A 14,478-nucleotide genomic window follows, 5' to 3' on the forward strand; every position below is an offset into this window, starting at 1 on the left:
TGAACAACTAATAAAAAACGTCCGCTGTTTGCAAAAGACATCTGAAAATAATTATCATGTTCATTATTTTGACGTCCGTGGTAAAAATGTCAATTATTCAATGCATTGTGTGTATTGGATGTCCATCTTCCTATTTACTTCAGTGCATTGCCATTGCAGTCAGTTAAATCGTGGAAAAAAATGACTTTTTTAAAATATCAGAATTGGACGCATTTTTTCTATTTTTGACGTTGTGTAAACATAGCCTACACCTGTTTGTTTTTCCTTTATGCCATTATGTTTATACCTGCACAACATTTTACACACGGCTGACTGGGAACAATGTCCCATTTACAAGTTAAATTTTCCTCTTGATTGAGTTTTATTAATCTTTGCATAGTTTTAATTTTTCTTCTTGGGTTTGTGTTTCGTTTAAATTAGCTAAGAGCTCTGTGAGATCTGATCTGTATTTTTGACTTGTGCCAATATTTGTTTTAGAAATGCAATTACAAGGTAATTCTCTAATTTATTTCCTCAAGAGTGAGTGATTACGCTACTTGATTTTAAAAAAACATGTCATGTTAAAAAAATAATAATAATAATTTAATTGCATTAAGGTGCGTTACATGAAGCCAGAATGTTCAGCTATTAAACATTGCTCTGTATCATATCTATAATTTGTGTATTTTCTATGAAGTAGCAAATCTTGGCTATCATCCCCTAACTGTGGTGTTTTTAAGGCATAGTAAAGTCTTAAAATATTAGGTAATCTACTGTATATATATCACAAACTATTATTTAAATTAAAATAAAGATTCCCGTCTTGATAAAGACTGGAACCAAGTAGTACCGCTAGCTCATAGATGGTGCTGCACAAAACGAGAATGGGGCCTATAAACCATCCTCAAAGAACCAGTATAGCACTGTCAAAAATAAACACACATAAGATGCGTATTTCAAACAGAATTTTGGCGCGACTCACCCTCCACTAAATTCTAGTATACTTTCTGAAATGAATCCAGTCCTCAGATATACACCAAATTAACAATGGGTACCGACTACAGATGAGCAAACCGGGTTCGGGTTCGAGTCCATCCGAACCCGAACGATCGACATTTGATTAGCGGGGGCTGCTGAACTTGGATAAAGCTCTAAGGTTGTCTGGAAAACATGGATACAGCCAATGACTATATCCACCGCTAATCAAATGCCGAAAGTTCGGGTTCGAAAGGACTCGAGCATGCTCGAGGTTAGCTCATCTCTAGTACCAATCATCAATACCCTAACAAGCTGTAAAATATATCCCAATAGGAGAATCTCATATAACAATACAGTATATATATATCTATATATATATCTATCGCTAATCCATCTACAGATCCACTAACAACCAGTATGCTCTCTGACAAAAGAAATCTGAGTATTTCAGAAACACGTTGAATTTTCTAGCTGGAATCTAGCTCCAATATACCCAGGTCGGATGTGTTGCATCACTCCGTGCACTGACGAGGGCTATATCAGTGGTTGTGATATATATCTACTGTGTTGTTTTATGAGATCCTCCTATTGGGACACCTTCTACAGCTTGTTAGGACATTGATGATCGGTATCCATTATTAATTTGGTTTATATCTGAGGACTGGATTCATTTTAGAATGTATACCAGAATTCAGTGGAGGGTGAGTTGCGCACAGGTTCTGTTTGAAGTACGCATCTTGTTTATGTGTGTTTATTTTTGACAATGCTATACTATTATTTAAATTAGTTTTATATAATCAGTCAAAAAAGTGTCCAATTAATTCATAAGCAATCTAGCTATATATTTTTTTCATGTTCAAAGCTAATTGAGTGATGCCAAATTCTTCACTGAGCGGTTACCCAGCTGAGACTTTATTTGGTATTATTATATTACAGTTGACAGTGAACTTGTATCTTTAGTACATTATGATGATATCACTATAACCAATTAAATGTATCTATCTAAAATTTCATCAAAGCAAAAATCAGTGTTCCAAGTGGAGCTATAGCTATTTTTTTTCTTCCAGGAACTCCAGGGACTACATCTAGAAAACTGAGAGAAAAAACCCGACAGGACACTGACCACAGGGTGAAAGGGCACAACCGGCCTTACATCTTAAAAGCAGGTGTGCCATCACAGCGGTGTGCCCACCTGGCACCGGCGTCACGTAACAACATCTTGAGGTCCGGCTGCATCTCTGCAATCCATCCTAGGAGTGGCGTCACACTTCTATCTAGCAAGTGACCGGCTGTCCCACCGCTATAACACAATCTGGTGGTTCACCACACATATCTTCAGCATATATACAGCATCGGCCAGAGAGCTTGGTGAGTAGAGGTTCTTTGGGGCGGGCGAAAACAGTGTCAAAGACACATCTCTGTGACACTGTCAGTCTGGGGATAAAGATGATTTTTTTTAGGAACAGGCCAAATCACAGAGCAGTGCGGAATGTACGTATGCACTGCTCATGTGATCGGCAATGGGAAACTAGCAACATGGATATATGCATATTCGTGCTGTCAGTGTCCTTTTTAAGCATACCTGTAACAAAGTCTGCTGATCTGCGGGATATTCCAATCTGTGGCAGAAGCATCCAATTTCACTTTCATCTTTCATATCAACTGGTGTCAGACAGTTAGAAAGTCTTCCCATACTTATAAGCTACTATATATCCTGCAGTAAGTGTTGTTTTATTTACATTCAGAAGAAGTTGTCTCTGCTGACACCTCTGGCTGAGACAGGAACTGTCCAGAGCAGGAGCAAATACCCATAGAAAACCTCTCCTGCTCTCACCTTTCTGACACCAGGTAATTTGAAAGAAAAACATTTTCGCTGGACATTTGGCACACTAAAAAGTTACCAATAAAGTACTGCACTGATGCACATGCACCAGATAATTGAAAAGAAACACGTGCCCCCAGGTGTAAAATAACATACAAATAAAGGAAATAAAGTAACACGAGGGGCGATGGAGGCTCATGATGTGGTGTTCTGAACCGAGCATGTCAGGAAGTGCACAGTACCAGACAGGAAAAATCACATCCTATTTACAGTAATAGCACTCATGCTCTATAAAGCTCTTCCACCCACTCCTCGACGCTGCCTTTCACGACTGTCTCCAGATCACTCAAAGTGTCTTAAATTGGCAGTTGTGTTTCACCATTATCTGACACATCCTCATCCTCCACAAGTGCTTGGGTATTGGTGCATTGCAGGCGTTCAACTGGGTAAGGTGGCTGCACCACTATCTCCATGGAAGCAGCTCCATCACCTGGGGCTTATAGTGTTTAGCAGATTTGCAAAGGGCTGAGGGGGAGGGGTCGATAGTTTCAGCAGCAAAGGAGTGGGTGGTAGACAACCCCATCCAACTGCACTTTTTGCCAAGTAATCACATAAAGTCTCCACTTGAGCGCACTTGTGGTTCAAATTAAAGGAGAATCCGCCTTTTTTATATACACTGGCCTAAACTATGTCAAAGGCCTCTGACCCTTTTCGACCTATCCAGCACTCCCTGTCTGCAGCTGTAGTGTCCCAGCACAGGTGTGCCATTAAGTTCTTATGCACTTGGGCAAAGTAACTCACTCGGGTTCTCACAAAAGGGGATAAAGGAAAGTGTATTGTGTTTTTCCCCTCTAGGTGTCACTGCTCTATTTCTTATGTATATTGTACTAAGCACAGCTGAAGGTCTCATGGGTTATCTTTTGTTGCCACATGTTGTTATGTTATGTTGTTATGTTTGCTCCTATTAAAGGTACAGGTCTTTTCCCTATTCTTTCATCCTATCATCTTTCTTCTTTTTTCCCCACACACATAGCCCTACCAATTACATACTAGCTAGGTAACCCCTATAAAAAGGAGCTAGATCCTGATGTGGGGAAAGGTCTTCTTTAGTCAGTAGAGGGAGAGAGAGACAGACACAGAACACAGTTCCTGCTGCAGTGAAGCCAGGGCCTGGCTCAGGCCAGGGCCTTTGTTAGGGACCAAGAGACTTTTACTGCTGTTAACTATCACTAGCATGCAGTGCTAAAAACCTAAGGAGAGAGTGACGTCCTCTGAGGAAAACCTTATCCACTCCAGGGATAACTTCAGCAACACACAGGGCAGTATACCTGAGGTTAGGTACTGGCCCCAGTAGGACAAAGGAGCTTGCAAGCCTACTTATCCTACTGTAACGTACAGCTAATCTGGGAGGTCTTGGAAAGTATGCCCAAGCCAGCACAGGGACGTGGGTCCTCATACTACCCTAGCAGGACACTATAGGGCAAAAGGCCGTCAGATCCAAAGTATCTATACGTAAGTAAAAGTATGTTCTTCTTCTGTTACTTCTATCCTCAACTATGCTATCCCGGCAGAATACACTATTTCATTGGACAGGGTCCTCAAGATTCTGCTCTACTCTCACTTCACAAATTCTACTATGACTACCTTCTGCCTGCACCTGCATGCCAAAGTCTTCTTATCATCTTGTATTACACTGAACGGAAGTTCTTCTGGTTAAGTTATTGGACTCTGGTCTATTCTTTATTGCACCTGCACCTACACACCAGTTTAAACTTGGGCTGTCCTCAACCTCTAGCGCAGTGCCCATTTGATCGGGGGTGGGTTCTAACACGGCTCCTGGATTGCCAGGGCTACGGTGACGCGTACAAGCTTTCAACAAACTTTGTTGCAGTAGAACAAACAGATACACGACGCATTCAAGTTTGCTTATCCCTACTGGTGACTCTTCTATTTCATCCCCCTTCTGTGCACAAAGTCAGTATAGGGACTTTCACCCAGGTGGGAACTGCTACTTGGCCGTCGTTTCCAAATAGGCAAGGACAGAGGGCTGGGCTCAGTTTAGGGCTCACTACCTCCGTGTGACACCCTCACTGTTTTAATCCCTATCCCGTTCTATTCCTTCTTGAACTATATGGACATTTGTCTTTTTTGAAATTATAGTTTATACATACAGTAACTGTGACAAAAAAAATCTTAAATGTTAAAATAACTAACTGAAAAAGCATCAAAATTAATCAACTGGTCAAGAAACTTTTATAATGGATTGCTAGGAGCACATTGATAAATCTTAAATGATGAGAAAGCAGGATAGAATATAGGGAGATTTTACAAAAAATAGCAACTATCATCTTACCTGTATCGAACATGTTCAATTGTGTCATGGGTCAGTCTGCTGCTTAAATGGCTGCTATGAGGATTACCTAAAAATGCAGATGTGTATGCTAAATTAGCTTTTCTAAAATACATCAATAGGAAATTAAATTTACTATTTTACATAGCAATGTAATACAATATTAAGGAGTTAGGGCCCTATTACACAAAGGGATAATCCGAATCAGACTGACCGTGTCTTTAGGTCCGACACCAAAATCATTGTCCGCCAACTGTACATCGCTACACATTGTTATTGTTATACCTCTCCATGCTCCCAGCGCCAGGGAGGAAGCAGAGGGCAGGAGAAGACCAGCAGCACGGAGAGGTAATGTATAATAGTTTAGGGCAAGAGCTGCATGGACATGACTCCGTGAAGCCCTAACTAAATAATAATCGAGCCGTGTAATAGGCTCAATACATGAGCGTTCATTTACATTATTGATTGAGCCGCTTTGATTGATGGTGGTCCATCTAATAGGACCCTAAGAAGGGGTGTCATAGCTTGTTGCACCTTAAGTTTCTTTTTACTAGAGAATAAAAGCATTTTTCTATATTCTGGTAGCACAGACTAATATATGAACAATACCATGTGTATCCTGGCCCAACCAGCTATTTATAAGTGTCAGCAGTTTGGAACATAAATTGTAACTGACAGATTCCCTTTAAGTACTGCTCCTGCTGGTAAGAATTTCTTAGTCAGAATAGTTCAGCCAATAAGTTAGGCCCTATTGCTGTCACTGTCACCAGTTCTGTCAGTTTGAGGTTTGTGCCAGTCCATGACAGGGGGCATCTGCATCCACTTTGTCATCTAAATGCCCTGCTAGCCAGAGAGAGCAATGCTGCGCAAAGACCTCTTTTGCCTGTAGCTTTGCCTTTGATTGTCCCACTAGCGTAAGCAACCTAAAGACTTTCACATTGTGATCAAGTCTGTGGTACACCCTGCAATAGGGTATCATACCAGTGTCAAACCTGTGAGTAAGTTTCTCAAGCTGTATCCACAGTAAGCCAAGCTGTAAAGGTCCCATCCTAGGTGTTCTTCATCTAACTGGACTGTATAACTTTAAATAATCCTTATATCATAGCAACAGTGAACAAGAGTATATGTCACTAATACAGCTAGAAAATATTTCAATTCCGTATTCAGTATGTCTGCTATTGCAACAGTGACCAAGATAACCTCTACTCATGCATAAAAGTTGTGTAACATTCATGTGTCTAAGAGACTGTACTACCTGTATATTCTGCACAAGAAAATTATTTCCAGTTGCTTATGTCACAAGTCAATTACCTGCATCCTACATTATAAAAATAACTAGACTGAAAAAAGAGAGTTGTGGGACTTGGCTGTATATTGTATATTGTATTGTATATTGTATATTGGCTGGCACACTGCTCTGGCTTGTGACATAAATGTGACAATACAACTTCCAGCTAATCCTTCAATACACCAATTGTTTTATTCTTTGGTTAAAACATGCATATATCTGTCTGTGATTCCAAAATGTAGAAAAATAAATATGTTATCAGGTACAACTAACTAAGAGATTGCAGAAGGTCCGACTGCTGCTCCAAAGAGCTGCCAAAGAGAAATGAAAACTGCATTTGACTTTCTGTGACAACTCTGCATAGAATTAACAGAGTGAAAGTACTTTAAGAGTATTCCCATCCGGAAGAGTTATACCCTATCCACAGTATCCACAGGATAAGGAGAGAGATCCGACTGCCATTCCATTCATTTACCAAGGAGTCGCCGAAAAGTAACGGAAGTTGCATTTGTCTCCCTTTGGCTGCTCCGCAGAGAATGAATAAAGGGGTTGTGTGCCTGCATAGCCCCAAGCTCTATGTAGAGGGCATTTTGGGGTATTTATACTTGAGTTTCCAGGGGGACCAAAAGGTCAAGTCCCCCGCAGTCTTAGGTATGCCTTATCTTATTTATACTGTGGATGGGGTATAACTTGAACATATAATTGGATGAAAGATGTTTCATTTAGGTAAAATCAATTGTCAGTAAATAATCTTTCAGAAAACAATGTTTTCAGAATATTTCTAGAAAGTTCCTAAAAAGATAATCATTCAGTCATTGATCATATATGAGCAACTTGGACAATGGTAATGGCCAATATGTACTAAAATGAATGTGGTTTTCTGTCTGCCAAATGATCGTTCATTAGACAATAATTTACTTTCAACCAACATCCATTTTTATTTAATGCGTAACTGCCATAGCTCCCACATTATTCATAAGATTATCAGCATGGGGGGAGGGGGGGGGTGAATGTTTTAGTTTTTTTGAGGCCATTTTAGAATATAACAACTGGAAGGATTTAGAAAAGTAAATTTGTCTTTCTTTTACATATCCTCCATTTATGATTCATTCATGGATTTAGCATAAAAAACCCTGTGTCTTTGACTTCACATTGCATGTGAATCCTGTATTTTTATTGCCTAAAACATAAACAGACTTAATTACCCACCAATCCTGTTTATAGAAGCTACTGTAAGTTGTGTTTTTTGAACAGGTTTGGCAAGCACTTTTCTACCACTACTTCTTTAAAGTATTTACTTGTCGGTCCTGTTCAGTGGACTAAAATGTTGGTTACATACCTGCCAAACCTGTTTATCCTCTTCACGACTGGGCAGATTTTGGTTTTCAGGACCAGAGCCCATTTTTTAAATATGACATGTTTCACTTTATGAGGTCATAGGTATGTGTTGCTATAACTTTTCTTACTCTTTTTTTTTCAAGACATATTGTACTTTAGGTTAGTGGTAAATTTTGGCCAATATTTATAAAAATTTTTGTGAAAAAAATGGAAAAATGGAAAAATGTGCAGAAAATTTAATGTTTAATCATGTGATAATTTTATTGCCAGTGTCGTTACACACGCAGCGATACTAAATATTCAGTTCCTGACTGCAAAGCCATGTAGTGGCTTACAAGTGGTGCGACTACGCCTCAGGGGAACCTGCTGTTCTACACTGAGAGGGTCATCGTCTAAAGTCAAGTCTTCAAGTCATGTCCTGCGTTCCGCAGTGTCAAAGCTCATCAGGGGTGCGGGAAACTGCTTTTTTTTTGCTGATGTGCCACCCTGCTTTTGCTAAGTCCTATTGGCCAAGGGTCGAAGGTCAGCTATTCCTAGTAACAAACCATGGACATGGACACTGGATATGCTGCAGCTTGATGGATCATCAACCGTGAGTACTGGTTGTCTTTTTCTCTATCAGGTTTTCTTCTCAAGTCATTGCAACTAAACAAGGAACCTGGGTCAGGACCCTCTCTAGCAGAGTATAATACTGTACAGACAGACCCCTTTATAGTAGTCATCCTGGTCACTCTTGCCTAAACTTAACACTAAAATGGCTCAGTCTCCAAAAGTTACTACTCCAGCGCATAGCAGTGTTTTCAAGTATTCTTAAGGGGAACTAGCCCACAAACTGTAACGTTAACTGTTGCGAAGTTACTTCTGAACACTCTGTGATTGTGGCCTACACCAACACATTGTGAAAAGGGGTAATAGGGACATTTACAAAGTGTGTATGTTTGGGGACCTTGGAAAGAGCAAGTGTATAACTCAAACCCTGTGACCAGTGTCGCAGCAGTACCACAAAATCCCTGGCTCCTGCATTTACAACCTTGTGGCCCCTCAGTCACAGCATATACATACAACCTTGCAGCCCCTCAGTCACAGCATATACATACAACCTTGCAGCCCCTCAGTCACAGCATATACATACAATCTTGCAGCCCCTCAGTCACAGCATATACATACTACCTTGCAGCCCCTCAGTCACAGCATATACATATGACCTTGCAGCCCCTCAGTCACAGCATATACATACAACCTTGCAACCCCTCAGTCACAGCATATACATACTACCATGCAGACCCTCGGTCACAGCATATACTTACAACCTTGCAGACCCTCAGTCACAGCATATACATACTACCTTGCAGACCCCCGGTCACAACATATACATACAACCTTGCAGCCCCTTGGTCACAGCATATACATACAACCTTGCAGCCCCTCGGTAACAGCAAATACATACAATCTAATAGGAAGATAAAAATTAGGTAAGTGCTATACATTGTATATGTGGTTACACCAAGAGAAAGCCTTTCATGTACATATCAAAAATACTTACCTAAATGAAGTGTGTTGTGCATACATATAATGACATTCCATATTTTATGCGGTAAATTATTATGTTTCAAAGGATACCTCAGCGATATCTCTTATGTAGAGGTTATGAGATAGCATAGCTTGGTATTCAGACAGTAGAAGTCTTTCAATTAAAAAGCAGATGTTCTAAAATGTATCCTTCTAAATCCACAGACTGATGTCAGGGAAGCCATTATAGCTCGGCAGCAACTTACATTTCCATTAATCAGTGCTCATTAAAGAAAATGCTACATAAAAACGTCCATAACTGTAACATTCCTTCACATTAACAGGAACAGATTTAACAAATGATTGCAGTGCTCTGATGATATCGGAAAAGAAGGAACTTCTTATCCTTACCATAAACATTTTCGGACAAATCAGCCATGAACGCGTGAAGAAGACTTTCAGGAAATAAAGTTGCACCAATGTGATCAAGGTAAGTTATATCTGAAAAAGAATACAAAAGAGTTTTAAACAACTACTTGTTGCAAAAATGCAATGTTAAAAGCAGCTGTCAAGGTCTGTCAGATAGAAGATAGTACAAGACTGTAGGCCTGGAAGCTAGTCCCACCCACTGTTCCTATCTATATGCCTCGATCGGCCCTAGGCGGCCGTAGACAACCACGATGGCGGTCCCTACTCTGGGTAAGTGAGACACAAAACAAGACAGACAAACACAACAAGAGGATTGTCAACAAGCCGGGTCAGAAAAAAACAAGCGGGGCAGTACAAAGTCAGAGGCAAACGGATGGTCAGAGGATGAAGCAGGAGGTCAGGCAACAGGTAAACAGCAGCAGGGAATTTGGACGGGGATCGCAGGATTAGACAGGGGGAGCTGGGACCAGGGTGTGAAACCTAAATAGCCAGCAGCGAAGTGAGCAGCTAGTTGCTATTTAACCAGGATCAGAGACTAGGTCCAGCAGCTGATTGGACCAGCCCTGATCCCAGCACCAGTTCAGCTGAACAGACCTAGCAGGGCAGTAACAACTGCACCGCCAGAAGTCTGACAGGCAAGGCAGGTGTGGCTGGAAAGTATAACACAATTCAGACAGTGCAAGAAACAGACAGAAACTCAGCGCTTCCTTGGCCGCCCAGCACGGACCGAGGAGCAAAAAGTCACGTTCCTAACAGCAGCACAATTTTTTTGTGCCACATTTTTAAAGAATCTACGCCACAATTATTTTTTTCCTGTAGTTTGATTGGCAAGGGGCGTGACCTTAATTTGTGGGTATTCAAACCAAATCAGACCTTATTTGGCAAATAAATGCATTGAAGCTTAAAACATACCACTAATGCACTAACGCTAATAAGATTTTTTTTTTTTATATCACCTGGTCAGCCCCAACGTGGAAACTTTGTTGGTGCGGTCTATTTTTTTCATCGCTGAATAGTGGCGGACATCTGTGCTGCTCTATGCACTGGAGGCAGGCCCAGCATCCCCAGTACACTGATATCACCTCTCCTTGGTGATGCGCCTCCTTTAGAATCAAGTCTGGCTGTGTCCCTGAGTGGAAGATGATATCAGTGTACTGAGAGTGTCGGGCCCACCTCCAGTGCAAAGAGCAGGCCTACTTGTAAATGAAGAAACAAGTGGGATGGTGAAAACCGGGGAGGCGATTTGAAAAATTAACTGTGCCCCTGGGATCTCTGCATCAGCGCAGGGGATATATATATAAAAAAAATCATTGGCCTTAGTGGTACATTCGCTTTAAGTTGGCGTAAACAAAGGGCCACATGTATCATCCGGCGGACGGATGATTTTTGGCGGAAAGTGCCGATTTGCGTATTATTTTATACGCAAATGGCCGATTTGCGAATAAAATAATCGCAAATCGGCACTTTCCGCCGAGTACGCCAGGGGGCGGAAAGGGGGCGGAAAGTAGGCGGGAAGTGGGCGGAACGGAGGGCGCGGACTCAGAGTCCGCGCGATTTATCATCCGTTCCGCCCAATTCTACGCCGAAAACCTACTCCAGTCCTCAGCTGGCGTAGGTTTTCGGCGGTGCGCACCGGCGCGCACAGGATTTATGTACAGGCAGTCCGCCTCTACATAAATCCCCGTACCGCCGGAGCTGCGGGGGCATTTTTAAGTCCGGCGTAAAAAACGCCGGACTTAATAAATGCCTCCCAAAGTTTTTAAACTTTCAAGAGTGTGTTTGAAAAAAATTGTGCATATCATGTTGACACGGTGCACATTAAAATGGCATAAAATATGTTACTATTTGATTTTCCCCTTTGTGTGTCCAAATAATTGGTCTAAAGTTAGACAGATTTAACAAATAGCCACATTGATAATTCAGGCACATATGAAGACTCTCTAAGGGTGAATGCACCCCTGGCATACTCCACAGAAAAGGGGCAGAAATGAATAAAAGTGGTGAATCAGTTAGGCATTCAGTGCATGGCTAATATATTCAATTTTTGGGCAAGTTAGGCCTTAAGTTCGTAGCTAATGTATTCAATTCTTGTGGCATTAAACCATTAGTACATAGCTAATGTATTTAATTCTTGGACCTGTTCGGCGTTCTGTGCATGAACTACCAACTGCGGAAACACAATGAGTCAGGCCACCGCAAGCCTACATATAGTATAACGCCCGATGGTGTAATACAAAATCGTACACTATCACTGACGGACCAAATTTAACACCCTAAGGCAATAAAGCATGGCGCTGACCAACATCTAACTAGATGCATATCCACTGCATCAGGCTGGTGTCTACTGCTGCAGCCAAGGTGGAGAACGCTTCCAATGCTGATTTAATAAGCTAAGTATACAGTACATCTACAGTATCTAGCTTTTAGTTATTACATCATTGGCCGTCAATTGGGGTTTAATGGCGGAAGCCAGGACCTAAAATGAGTAGCATATACTGTGAATGGAGAAATATATACTGCAGTATAAACTTGGGTTGTATATCCTGGTTGACCATAGTGTGCCTGTGATATATTGTGCTTGTGACCATATTGTGCCTGTGATATACTATGCACCTGGGTAAAAGTCTATTATTGATTACAAATATCCCATACAACCTATTAATAAACCTGTTTCCCTGTAATACTGGACAGGAAAAACTCGTCGGAACTATATATATATATATATATATATATATATATATATATATATATATATATATTGTAGACATGTCACTGGAAAAGTGCTCGAGGGGATGTACATCTCACCCAGGTTAATACGGAGCGTGAGATGGTAAGTCCAGGAGGGATCTGTGCTCAGCAGTGTTATGCTGCTGAGCTATTATTTATTATTGCCGGGCCTGGACTTAGATGGAATGGCAGGTAGGTTTTGGTAGTGGGACTTGCCATTCCCTTCCCCCGATCCAGGTCAGGTTTTGGGGTCAGGTGTCTCTGGCCGTAATCAGCCTGACAAGGTAAAAGCCCTGCAGAGGATCCAGTGTTTGCTCTCAGCCAGGAGTGAACAGCCTGCATGCTGTGTTTGCTGGGAGCAAAGAGTACTGCCGCTGCTGGGGCTTATTCATACCGTGCGATACTGCTGATCGAAGTGTCAGATAGGTGACCTGTTGGTTAGTAAGCGCCCAGACGGCAAGACCTTTTTGTTTTGTTCTTAAAAGCACGGTGTTGCTGTATTTATGTTTTTGCTGGACTGTTTATGCTACAAATAAACGCCAAGCTGTTATTTTACAAAGTCAAGTCTGCTGTAAACTGTGTGCAAACACACCATCCCCCGGGAAGATCCCTACAATATATATATATTGTAGGGATCTCCCCGGGGGATGGTGTGTTTGCACACAGTGTAATAATGGTGTGTTTGCACACAGTATAATAAGCCTCACCACGTGTTGGAACTATATATATATATATATATATATATATATATATTAGTTCCAACGCGTGGTGAGGCTTATTTTAGCTTGTTTTTAAACACATGTGCTTTTTGTCACTTTTTGTTATTTTTTTCCCTACACTTAGAGGTTAGGGAGGGACCATCACCGTGGTTGGGGCCACCCTATTAAGGAGGAGGGTAGCCCAAAAGGCAGGATGAGTGTCATATATCTGGATTAGCTGTGAGAAACAACATCTCTCCCCTTGGCCTGTTACCTAGATCCCCCCCCCCCCTATCTACAGTGACCATTGGTGCAGTGGTAGGTATCAAGGTTTTCCACAGTGATTTTGTTGTTATTGGTTAAGTTTTTAGCTATATTGTAAATGAAGGTTATGTTTTATTGCCTTAGGGTGTTAAATTTGGTCCGTCAGTGATAGTTCTGTGCATTAAGCAATAAATACAAGTGTTAGGCCAGTGAGGCCAGCAGTGCATGGCTAATATATTTAATTCTTGGGAACGGCGTAAACACAAAACCCCCAAAAATGACCAAAAAAAACTTTTTTTTATTTCATGGCGCAAATAATTTTATTTGCTGCATATTTTATGGAAAAATTAAGTCTGCCATTGCAGAAGTACAATTGGTTTTGCAAAAAATAAGGGCTCATGTGGGTCTGTAGGTGAACAAATGCAAGTGCTATAGCCATTAAACACAAAGGAAAAAGCAAAAGTGCAAAAACGAAAATTGGCTCATTAGGGGCTTAACAAAAATGCATTTTATATGTAGTGTTTGCTTACTGTATTAAACTAAACCTAGAGAAAATCTTGCCAGGCACATTGCACACATTACCTCATAGGCTCTCATGTATGAAAATGTAACTGCCAAAGGCATTATACCATACTAAACTCTTAATTAGGGATCCCTAGTGTTAATTCAATAGAAGTCACCCTGTGGTCACCACATATAGATTAATGTCCTGCAATGCAATTCATTCTAGCAGTTACTAATGGAGAAAAGATGTAGCCTGCGAATATCTATTACTGCATATGCCATGCCATGTTGCCTGTCTCACAGCTAGAAACAAAAAGACCATATATAATTATTATATCATTTAATGAGAGTTTTTACTTTCAAACTTTAATCTCACAAAAAAAAAAAATCATAGAAAACTGGATGAAAGCAAATCTGCATTAATTAATGTGTTATTTACACACACACACTTTTAGTTGAATACAAATAACTATCACTTCACATGGCACGCTGTGCCTCACTTATTGAGCAATAAAGAGCATTACTGGGGAATCAAAACCAATTTCTACAATATATTAAGAATTGAAAATACACTTTTCTGTGACTATTGTTT

General features: G+C 40.8%; 1 protein-coding gene across 2 annotated transcripts in view; it reads right to left on the reverse strand.

Moving 5' to 3' along the window:
- Window positions 1-14,478, reverse strand: part of MOCOS (molybdenum cofactor sulfurase) — a 256,930-nt gene that overhangs the window by 230,086 nt on the left and 12,366 nt on the right. For both annotated transcript variants that reach the window (XM_069958248.1, XM_069958247.1), the window contains exons 2-3: window positions 9,676-9,765; window positions 5,133-5,199 (exon numbers count right to left, since the gene is read on the reverse strand). In XM_069958248.1, coding sequence (XP_069814349.1) covers window positions 5,133-5,199; window positions 9,676-9,765 — 157 coding nt within the window. The remainder of the gene's footprint in view (window positions 1-5,132; window positions 5,200-9,675; window positions 9,766-14,478) is intronic.

The sequence above is a fragment of the Dendropsophus ebraccatus genome, chromosome 2 (assembly GCF_027789765.1).
Source record: "Dendropsophus ebraccatus isolate aDenEbr1 chromosome 2, aDenEbr1.pat, whole genome shotgun sequence".
In the NCBI taxonomy this organism is placed as follows: Eukaryota; Metazoa; Chordata; class Amphibia; order Anura; family Hylidae; genus Dendropsophus; species Dendropsophus ebraccatus.